Raw genomic sequence first — 12,140 nt, 5'->3', positions numbered from 1 at the left:
TGCATATCTTATGAAGCACACGTCGGGTACGTCCGGTAATTTTGAACATGCTCAAAACATCAGCGTTCAAAATCGCACCCCAGCGTAACACAGTGAGCTCTTAACGAATACTACTTATACCTTATATCTACGTACACCAGCGTGTTGCCGATATTTTGTATACGCCATATGTTTGTATACGTTATGCATTCGTTGGGCATTCGTCTGATACATTTTGTATTAGGAAGTGATACGATATCAGTAGGTTAGACATGCGTATCTGTATATGTTCACTTTTCCGATCCGATGAAAAGTTGGACGTATTTGGACTCAGACAAATATTTGTATGCGCCGGCATACGCTTCTGTCATACGGATATGTGTGACAGGGCCTTAAGACACATGAATGTCTGACTGTCACACTTTATTAAGAATATTGTGACATCAAGCTGTATGTATTGTTAATCAAACTGAGCTCACTGTATCATTGCATATGTTTGTGAGAAATGCTTAAATGCTGTTATGTGATTTCACAGATTATTATGTTCTTCTATTGTAGAGCAACTTTGAGACTCACTTCACCCTTTACACAGCTTGCTTAGGGGTATAGTATCTCTCTATTATTGTATTCAAAACAAATACTAAAACCGTGTTTTGTTTCGCTCAGGCAGCAGGAGCTATCCGACCTCTCGTTTCCACGGTGATAGCCACCACATCAGAGGGCTACATGGATCATTCTCTGGAGCGAGCCAAGTACCGAGCCAGCGAGATGCCTCAGGGATTCACATATGATGTCATCTCTCAAGCGTATCAGAGGGTAAAGTCTATTGTTTTTATTTACCTTTAACACACAAGAGGGCGTTCCAATGTTGTCGATGTGGGCACGAGGGTGATGGTGACAACAATCGGTGCAAACATGATGAGGAAGGGCGACATGACATTTAAAGGTGCAATGTGTACGACCTGGCCACATGTTTTAAACCAATAGGGGTCAGCATTTCACCTCTACTAATCTAAATGTACATTTATCAGTTTAATAAAAACAAACTGCTGAAAGACACTACTAACTGACAGCAGGGCAAGAATACGCAAAGTTCGACCTACCTGCTGAAAGTCTGAGAGCCTGTCAAAATAACACTGCTATCTTATCTTCACGTGTGGCGTCGGCCTGTAGTTAGCCGCTGTGTTTACTGTGCCACTAACCCGAGGCTGTATGGTCCGCGGGAGTTTTGATAGTTTGTTTATTGGACAAATTCCAAAGTGGCAGAAAGAAGAAAAACAGGCAGTGCTGGGTCTAACCTGTGCGGCCACTTTGAATTCAATCCAATAAACAATCTATCAAAACGTACACGGACCCCTGTAACCTCTTCACATTATGTTGATAATGTTAGTTCATGTTTTAAGCTAAAACATCGCACTCAACTCAAATAAGCATTTTCCCCTTTGCTAGGTAGTTGACATTATGGCTGTAAACGGCAAAGATTTGAAATAAAATTGTCAGAAACAACAAGCTACAGAGACAGGGGACAAATGAGCAGCTACATTTGTGAAATAAGATCACAGGATGGACAAATCAAGTCCCGCAGGCGTGTGCCACCAACTCCCGGTGTCGAATAATTGCACAAAAAAAAGTCCCTCAAGTCTTATGAAATGACAGTCACGTTGAGATTTATGCTCTAAAAAATTACACCACTTAGTTGACAAAGGACTTAATGGTTCTCATACATCATAACAGACCTTTACAGTCCTTCATTGTTCGGCTGATGTGCCAGAACCTGCAGGGTTTCACTCTGAAAGGCTTGTGGCCTGGGTGCTATCATTTTCACTTGGCCTCTGCTGCGTCTGGGAAAGAAGTGACACATTAATATATTCTGCCACACTGCGGCAGATTAGTCTGTGGAACATATGTGAACAAAGGCTCAGTTGGAAAAAGAGCACTGAAATGACACGGCACATTTAGGTGGAGTCGGATTAACAGTCTCAACAGTTGAGTGGGTTTTAATATGTGTACCTGAAAAATGGAAAGAATTTAACCGCTGACGTAAACCGTAAAAGTGTTGATTCTTCACAGAAAGCGGTCTTATTGCTAAGACTTGGCCGGCTGATGCAAGAAAACCTAATATGAAAGTGGAATTGCAGAAGCTGACCTTATTTATTTGCTACTTCAACCTTAATTTCATCAGCTGGTTCTTCCGATAGCCACGTTTTCTGAAGGACGCAGCAAACCTTGAGCTAAGAGCTAAAGTATGCATTTGTCTGCAGTTATTTTTTTTACTCCTGGCACGTATGGATATTCAGATTGCTTTAAGAGCCCCGTTGGCTTTGTCCTGGCCCTTTTAACATAATAAGATCACATTTATGCTGCGGTTTCAAGGCCAGTCGAGTCGCATAAATGAAGAGAAATTCGGGCGGTCACTGGAGGAAGAGAAGGTTGGGGGATGCTTGAGAGTGTGTCACCCTCTCTCCCCCTGTTGCTCTCCTCCTCTTCAACCTTTCAAAAGATAGAGAAAGTGTCAGGTTAGGACTGTAGGACATGCTCAGAAAAAATCTCTGAGAGCTGCACATTTGTAGCTTGACATCTATTGAGAGTAGAAGAACTTAGTGCTGAAAAGACAAAGGGGGAGACACTTTATCCAGTCCTCAGTGAAAGCTTTTGTACTGGGAGATAATGCTAAAGGTTAAATTACCCCAAGACCGAGAGCGTATTTCTGCTGTTATTTCTCTCTTCAGTTCCAGGGTCCATGGGATAAAAGACCCCTCTCTTTTATAGCTTGACAAAATATTACCCAGGCATAATCTCAGGTAGCATGGATTTGTCTTTTTAGACTGCGTTAAACCAAATGAGCTCATCGCCTCAATCCAAACCTCCATGTGACCTACACAAACTGAGCTTTCCCAGCCGTGAGTTACAGCACAAATAAAATGTTCATTGGTACAATTAAGTATGCGAACCACTCTTAATCAAGCATTAATCCCCACACAGCAGCTAAATGCATTTAGGAGATCATTCCTTTAGGAGTTTGTGGAGACCAAACGAATATTGGACTTCCATATAGCCAACATTGGCCATAAAAACTTGATTAGGTGATACTGTGCCAATGTTCTTAGACCTGTTCTCACTTCTCAAGTAGGAAAAAAAAATCATGATTAAAATGAGCAATATGAAACAAAGAATCAGTAAACAAGACAGAAAATGTCACCAGCAGCTATTTAACAGTTTTGTGCTACAGACGGATTTTGGTCGGTAGAATTTCACGTTTGCATTTTTAGTTTTTATTTCCTAAAGGCCTGAAATCCAATTAAATCCAAATTTCACTTAACTTTCATATGGAATATTGTATATTGGAGTTAGTACTCATCATTCAGCATTAACTTGACATCCAGATCTGCCCTCATCTGATCTGAACTAATTAGTTCGGTTAGACCTTTAATCTCTCTTGGCTCACAGAAAGATTTTTCATACTTTTTTTTTTCCTTTTTTGAAAGTGACTTTCAGCTGATTAGGACAGACCAGCCCTTCCTCCCACGAGTTGCCTTTGCAGCCACAGTCACGCATGTTTTTGTGTAACAGGTAACACATTTATTAAGCTGTTTTTTCAAAGTGCACGAAAGCATCGAATTTGCATGTGTAGCGTTTCCTTCCAATGAAATATACTAGAACCACATGTTCTTACCTACTAATGAGCCTTGGAACTGGTACTTGAAAAACGAGGGAAAATCAAGTACTGGAACAAACAATGTCACATCTCTGCTGTTGAGAAGGGAAAGTAAAAGACCATTTTATGAGTTACTGCTTTTATGATAAGTACTATTCTGTATGTTTGGAAATGTTTTCTGGTCATCCGACACAAACACATTCCTGTGGGTAACACTGGTACAGCCTTTAGATCGAGAGTTGAACAATTTTCGAATGAGTTCAACAACTGATCAACAAAGTTGGACCATTTCTCGCATATGTAGGAACAACCATTTGTGTAGCATCCACAGTTATACAAGAAAGCGCAATATTATTTGCAGAACAAAGTGGAAAAATGTCTTATGTCCTGATGAAACCAAACTTCGGAAAGATAAGATCGTTAAAGGGCCAACAGAAAAGCCAAAGAAAACGGTATCGTAACGGTAAGTGTCGGCTGAAAAGATCATTTTATGAGCCTGTTTCTCTTCTGTTCAAACACCTCGTGTCTCCCAACACGATGCAGACAGTGTTTGAAAGGCTTCAGATTTGATTTGGTGAAATATGTGCAGAAAGTTCAAGTTTAAAGAAGAATTTCATCTCTCCAGGCGACGACAATATGTTGCACAGAACCAAATGATCTCAGGAATGTCTGGACAGACGAAGAGGCTTGCCGCACAAGTGGTAAATCAGACGCCAGGTCATATTGTTCAGAGTCGGAATTCCTGTGAAAATAACAATGTGAGGCAATTCTTAAATGCAGGTGTACTAAGTAGACGTAGACCTTTCCAAACATGCTGCTGACATTGAAACAAAAGGTCTTTTCCACAATATGTTTTTCATTTGATATTTTTGGCTACATGGAGATGCAGCAGAATTTAGTTTAGATATGAATTATCTGCAAAAGATGATCCTTCTGACCTTTCCCCTTCCACCATCCACAACGTCTACATGTAGATGAAGACATTTCAAAATCTAAATTGCAGACAGAGTTGGACGAAGTACACACACACATGTTACTTAAGTAAAACGGCAGTGTAGAAATACTGTTTCAAGTAGAAGTATTCATCAAAATATACCAAAAGTACCAAAGTAAAGCACTGATTAAGCAGAATGGCTATTTCAAAATATAATATTTTATATTACTGGATTTTAATAACTGATGTATTAATGGTGGAGCACAAAACTTAATTTACTGCTGTGTAGCTTGTACATTTCATCAAGTGACCAATAAAGTGTATCTTTACTTATTATAATACATGCTACATTTTTTGTTGATTTATATTTTGTATTTTTAATCTGAATCTTCAAAGTAACTAAAGTTATCAGATAAAGTAGTGGAGGAAAAAGTACAATATCTGCCTCTGAATTGTAGTGGAGTAGAAGTATAAAGTAGCAGGAAATGGAAATACTCAAGTTAAATAAAAGTACCTCAGAATTGTACTTGGTGTAGTTTTGAGTGAAATGTTTTGACAATTGTTTGATGAAATCTAGTAAAGACATTCATGGTCTCCTCAGGGTGAATTGTAACGTTTCCTCTAGTGCCATTTCAGGTAAAAAATTACTTTACATTCCTATTATCATAGATTATCATTAGATTTATCTTTTCTTTGAGTTGGCATATGTAACAGGGCATCCGGTTGGTTGCAGCCTCTGGTGCCGTTCCAACACTGCAGTGGAACAACATGGTGTACCGCAGTTCGCCTGCAAGTGTGATGGAAATATATAGTTGTCAACAATCGTGCACATCCTCTCCTCTCTGCTGTGTCCTTCCTGCAGTGCAGCGAATCCGACTTTGAGTTTGGCACCGAGTGTCTCCATCTGGCCCTGCAGTACTGTGGCACCACTGCCAAGCTCATCCAGGGTCCGCCAACGCTGTGGAAGGTGAGCTCGCCAGGAGCATGGTTTTGGTTGGGGACTTTGGATTTGGTGACATTTTGGCCTGCACATCCCCGCTGCTGATTTATCATATGGGCAAAAGCTCATGAAATGAAAGTGCTAATAAAAAGTACTAATATATTGAATGTGACATTCAGCATTAGCATGTAGAAATTAGTTTAAATGTTCCGTATTCAGCCCTCTGTCAGATCATGTAACTTTCTGCCTGAAACGGTTAGTTCATCCAAATTACAAAAATGTTTTTTGAGGCTTTGACCTTTCTGCCTCCATCCTGATATACAGTACATTTAGTTTGTGGTGCTCGAAGCGTTGAAGATGGACATTTAATTTACTTTTTTACAGAAACAATGCCCCTGTTACTCTTCATAACTCTTGCTTGTGATAAATACAAAGCCACGATCCAACGCTTGCAGGTTGGATTACAGATAGGATTTTCCCTTTTTTAGGGTCATTTTCAACCAAATAGTTATTTTTAACGGGAGACTTTCCATGGCAGATGGTCTCACCTACTGGAAATACTTCAGGCAAAGGGTGCAGGTGATAGGACATGACGCAAAAAGTATACTGCAGTTGTATTTCTATCTTTTATGAGGTTTTCACCAGGGCTAAAACATTATTTTAATATATAGTGCATTAAAAACCTAGCTTTATAGTGAAAGAACGGCTTTATTGGTCGTGATTGAAGGCTCTATATTCCAGGAAATGGCACTTTCAGGTGTTAATTAAATAGAATTTTTCTTGCCATACCTCCCCTTGCCTGTTGCTAATCTTGCACCTTCACTATTAACTATAACTAGGCGCCCATGCCCAGAGCGTGGACCTTTTTGGCACAAGTAACAATGGCAGGGAAACTCAAAGACCCTGGTACCTCCGGTTAAAACTAAGGTTCCGGGATTAGTTCTTGCAGCGGGATCATGTTATTAGATTCTCTTATTTAAACTTTTAGTGGCTTGAAGAGGAAAAACTTTACATTATTTCTCAAGAAAAATCAAAGATTGGAGAAAAAGGTCAAGGAATAAATAGTATTTTGTGTAGCAGAATTATTTCCCTTGTCATCTTGAGACACTGGAAACCATCGATGTAGATCACTTCTTAATGCTTTGAGGAACCACACATATAATTCTTTAGTATATTGGGGTGGTGTTGTACTTTTTAGAGGTAGATATCTCAAAATCTAATAAAACCCAAACTATCTATTTCCAGACACCTATGATAAAAATGTTTATTTTTTATAATTTGGTGGAACTGATCCTTTAAACCCAAGTTATGTTGTCCTCCAGGTAACCTACAAACGGGATTTGGCAGCTGCGGAGTCCATTATCAAAGGTACCTTGTCTTTACATCATTTCCTGCATATACTGTATAAAGTGGACTTTTTCATCTTCATATACACACATGATGAATCCATGTAGACATATGAAAGGATCAAGGCAGTAGGTCTTCTCAGACAGGTTACATTGTCAGAAATGAGCAATGTAAGAGTGCTTTTGTTGAATATAATAAACCAAAATTGGCCCGTCACTGCACGGAGAGGGATACATTCTTTGTAGCATTGTTCAGTTTGGTTGGAACAGGCCTGGTGTAAGCGGCCTGTGAACACTACAGAGAGCAAGTCAGGACAAGGGACACTTTCACAATCAGAGACATTGAAATAAACACAGCCCCATATTTTACCCTGCCAGCACCTGGACCAACAGTTACCTGTTTGATGATGACATAAGGTGCGCAGTGACTATTCCCAGAGCCTCTGATGTGAATGAATTCATTGTGTGTTTTTTGGAGACGACGTGGAAGAAAATTCTCACATCTGTCAGTATGAGAAAATGTTGTGTGTGTGTGTGTACGTGTGTGTGCAGGCCTACACGTGGCTGCATATCCTGGTTAGAAGTGTGTGTTTGTGTGAACACTTATGAACTGATTTCTCAATAGATGGCTTTTTAAGTGAGGCAGCTGTTCTGGATATCCTCTGTTTTTTGCAGCTGTGATAAGTGATTGTTGTTTCACAACGTAGGCCATCTTAACGTGATAGAAATGGTCAAATTATGTTCTGTTTTTGACCATGAACTTATCATTTCACCATAGAGTTGCTCTTTCTGGCGCCACTGGTCCTGGAACTAAAAGTCCCATTTATGTTTTAAGTCAACATGAAACCCTCCCAGTTAAATAAATAGCACACAAGATTAACAACCGTGTTAGAACATTTCTAGTTCTTTGATAAAAGAGTAAACGGGGCAAGACTGTACACAAAAACTTTGAGGCAGATGGTATAACTCCCAAGGTGCATTTCAGCAAGACACATCCAATCACAGATTCTGTTATGTGCGCTGCTAACGGTGGCTAAAAGCTAAATATTATGCCATTGAGAAAACTCGATGTGAAGCTTAAATGGATTTAATCTTCGATTCTTGGTAAATTTTGTATGAATTCAACGACAAATCGCTTTGAATATCTATTGCTGCTCTAGTTCCTGCCTCTGACCAGCTTCTTCTTCATGGCATCTAAGGCTCACGGGTACTTCTCTGAGTTCTCTGAAGTTGAAGTAATTAAAACTGGTGGTCATAGCATTAACCGAGTTTATATTTATTCTCCATTAAATGATCAACCAACTCAGGTGTAGTCAAAGCAGTCTAATATTGTACACCATCATTCTTTCATATGTTTTGATATTCGCTAAATGTTTTAAATTTGAGAAGCTTCTAGGATACATCAACGACTCATAGACTCATCCCACAAACCTTTTATACTGTAAGCGTCTCTTTTTCCAGTCTGGTTGAGATGTTTCCAGTTATTTGTTTAAAGCTTATCTAAAGGATTTTGAGAACTGCCATAAGATTTGCCAGTTTGTGTTCATGCCAATGTACGCTGTCACTCCAATGATCACAGGAGGTTGTCAGCCAATCACGTGTCTTTCTCTTGCAGAGACTCTGTCCCGATCGGCCTGTGTTATCACAGGTGGATCTGCACAAGCTGTCACTCTGGCTAATGCCCTCCAGAAGGCCGTTGCAGCTCTCGACATGGTAAGTGTGTGTCAGTGTGTTTTTATTTCCCTCTATCTCCACATCCTTGTACCTTGAATCCCCCCCCCCCACACACTGAATGTGAGCTCTACTTGGGTGGCCCGATGGTGAGACTGAGACATCCACTCTCTGCAACTTTCCTCCTCTTCATTTTCACCCTCCATCCCCAACCTCCACCTCTCACTCCCCCTGCATGCAGTTGAGCAGATGGCAGTCATATTTTCTTGCACCCTGGGAGTTTGGTTGATCAATTGAGTGTTTTAGTGATGGGTTCTTACCTCCCCCTCCTCATCATCCTCCAACCACCTCGGCTCAGTCAGACTTGACAAGCTCCCAGTTTCCACCACAGTTTATATCCCTCCCTTCTTTTTTTTTCTTGGGATCATCAAATTCCCATGTTGCAAACATCCTCCTTTTTAATTATAGTAAAAGTGTTCCTAATACACAATGCAAAACAGTGAGGAGTGACAGTCTGAGACATTCAATCCGACGGCACAGACCACATAGAGGGTCCACATTTGAAATGTTCTCTTTTTACCTCAACAACAGTTGGGTTTCCCTCGAGCAAGCCACGTAACCACTAACTCAAGCAACCTTTCGTCCTTCTTTTTAAAGCTGGATGTCACGAATATTTGCTTTGCTAGTGAGCTTGCTAGTTTAGCAAAGCGTGGCCATGTGGTTTAAGTTTTGGGTCTTGTCAAATACATTTTTATTTATATAAATATCACAAATTAGCCTCAGGGGGATTTACAATTGGTATAGGAACATCCTCAACACATCACCCTGGTGATAAAGATGGAAATGCAAATGAATCATTAAGTATTGGTTCGGGATTTGATATAAATGTTTACAAGATATAGCATTTCCCTTTTTTATTTTATGGTTATAGAACCCCTGACATGATTCGCCCTTAACTGAAAAGGGGTTCATGTATATTGGGGAACAAAATGACAGGTGTTGTACAGGTGTTTATGATATTGTGTCCGTTCCTTTATGTGCTTATATTTAATGCCCATCACCTATTACTCTTCTCCAGAGCAGATACCCAGGCTGACAAATCGCCCCACACTTCCTTGATCATGCTGATGGATATACATGTGTATATGTATATATTCCCCATGTGTAGGTGTTGACAGTAGAAGGGAGGAGGCAGAACACGTCGCATTACATGTTTCTATGTTCCACCGTGATCCAAACAGTCCATCCTCCTTTATACTCGCTCCAAGTCCTTCGTCAGCCGGTGTCAAACGGGCGGATCTAGCTGTCCGGTGCTGGACCGGGCCCCAGAGATGGATTGGGGTCAGTGTCAGTCTCTGTGGATCGGCTGATTGGAGCCGTTCCCGTCTGCACTCAGGTTGCAGGGATGTGTTTTTCCGGTGCGTGTTTCGGAATCAGATACATCCATTTCAGGGAGTTGTGGAGGGATGAAGAATAGAGGGGGAGATGAAAGGAAAGTGGAAGAAGCGGAAGATGAAGAATTACCTTTGTCCCAGTGCCATCATGTGAATCTAATACAGGGATAAGGAAAAGTTGGGCCGTCCAGCTGAAAGTGTGTGTGTGTGTGTGTGTGTGTGTGTGTGTGTGTGTGTCTGGTGTGTGTGTCTGTGTGTGTGTGTGTGTGTGAGAGAAAGAAAAAGACACTCGCAGTAAGAATATGATTAAAGGATTGACATCAGCAGGATGTTATCTGTGAGATCCATATGATGCAGTTTAAATCCAGGCTTCCAGAGAAAAAGGAAACATTTCCAGTTGATGTAAAATTTATACAAAAATGTACCCGTTAAGTTAACTCCTGGAAATGAAACCTTCCAGGAGGAAGCTTTTTCTTTTTTTTTTGAGAGCATTTGAGTTTTTTGTTTTATACCTTTACACACATTCTCACCTGAAAGCTGCCCACTGAGCATCTTCTCTGGCACAGTTAAGTGTGTTGCTCAAGGGCACCTTGGTGGTCGTAATGTAACGTTTCTGTCTCTAAAACAGACTGAGTGCTGATACAGTATGAGATTTTGTCATGAAAAATATTTTATATTTTAAGTGCAGCACTCACATGGCTTAAGAATAAAAACCACATATGATCTTTTTGCCTTTTTAAACCTATTTCATTGTAAAACATGAAAGACATTTTCTTTTGGCCTGTCAGATAAGCAGTTTTAACAAAAAACAGATTTATCATACAATATATCATCATCCTTTGCGATGATATAAATCAAATGTCTTTGTGTCCGGTGTATCAATTCACTATCTCAAACACATTTTTGTAATCTCTGCTCTTGAAGTGCTGCTGATCGCTACAAATGGTTATTGTGATCAAGATGTTTTTTGTGAAAGTATTAAATGGCATGAATCTTCTCTAGTTTGTTATATTGTCAGATCAATAACCCATCTGTAGTTTCAGTTACAATATCAAGAACTCCTGGCCTGCAAATTGTCTCAGTGTATCTTAAGCCCCGAAAAAGGAAACGTAGAAAGGCGATATCAAAAATGTATGTTTTGTTGTGCAAAATACTAAATATCTGAATAGAATGGAAAACCTCAATTTCTTATGTGCGAGTTCTTCCATGTTGAACTAGTTTTTGCAGTCTGTCACTATCCTACTTATCTCTTTTTGATGCATAATTATGAGCCATCAACATTTGGCTTTAGTGAATTTAGCTCAAAGGCTAAACCCAAACAATGACATGTTTTATGGGCACCTAAATACATCAAAGAGGAAAGAAAAATAGGTCAAATCACCTCCTCCCTTATCACAAACCCTTTTATCTTGATGCATGATAATATTCTTATATCTAGCTCAGCTCAAAGATAATCCTGAGACTCATGTATCAACTCAGTGAGGGTTTTTTTAATGAGTAGCTTCAACATATAAGAGGATCTGTCATTTAGACAGAAAGCAAGGAGTATTGTTGAGCCGACATCACGCCAGGGAAAGAGCTTTTTTGTCTGTCAGCCAATGCTAGTTATAAGTAATGGGTTCAGAGATTTGCTAGTAATTTACTGTACGTGTACGTTTACTTTAGTAAAGACATGACCTTTTTAAATGTGGTAAATACACATCCCTTTGTTTTCTATCAGCAGTAACCGTTAGTTTCCTATCTTGGTGCGATCAAAGGCTTAGACATTAAATAAAGTAAATATATCAGACACAATAATTTCCACATAAGTTTGAATCTGACCCGTGATTTGTGTTGATCCTTATCTCTCCTATCTGCATCATCCTAAATGTTTAGCCATGCTAGCAGCGTGGCTCTAAGGATGGCAATCCCTTAACTTGTCATCTAGTGCCACCATCTTTTTCAATATTTTAATTTCTCCAATCATTTCATTTACTATGAAATACCTGGAAAAAATAATGATATCCCATTAGGCTCAACTGTACTTTGTGTTTAGTGCTAATTAGAACATGTTAGCATGCTAGTCTGACGTTAGCATTTAGTTTACATCCCCATTGAGCCCAAGTAAAGCCTCACAGAGCTACGGGCATGGTTTTTAAAACTTATTTTTCATACCAGCTATGTGAGCACAAGTGACACAAAGGGGATGATGGGTTAAGACGTAGTGTAACAGTAGCAGAAG

At 39.8% G+C, this 12,140-nt stretch overlaps 1 protein-coding gene across 1 annotated transcript in view; it reads left to right on the top strand.

Moving 5' to 3' along the window:
• Positions 1 to 12,140, top strand: part of crppa (CDP-L-ribitol pyrophosphorylase A) — a 42,572-nt gene that overhangs the window by 6,143 nt on the left and 24,289 nt on the right. Inside the window, exons 3-6 of the mRNA XM_029451135.1 lie at positions 646 to 795; positions 5,431 to 5,535; positions 6,831 to 6,876; positions 8,470 to 8,567. Coding sequence (XP_029306995.1) covers positions 646 to 795; positions 5,431 to 5,535; positions 6,831 to 6,876; positions 8,470 to 8,567 — 399 coding nt within the window. The remainder of the gene's footprint in view (positions 1 to 645; positions 796 to 5,430; positions 5,536 to 6,830; positions 6,877 to 8,469; positions 8,568 to 12,140) is intronic.

The sequence above is a fragment of the Cottoperca gobio genome, chromosome 16, assembly GCF_900634415.1.
Source record: "Cottoperca gobio chromosome 16, fCotGob3.1, whole genome shotgun sequence".
Classification (NCBI taxonomy): Eukaryota; Metazoa; Chordata; class Actinopteri; order Perciformes; family Bovichtidae; genus Cottoperca; species Cottoperca gobio.
This window is presented reverse-complemented; position numbering and strand designations above follow the sequence as displayed.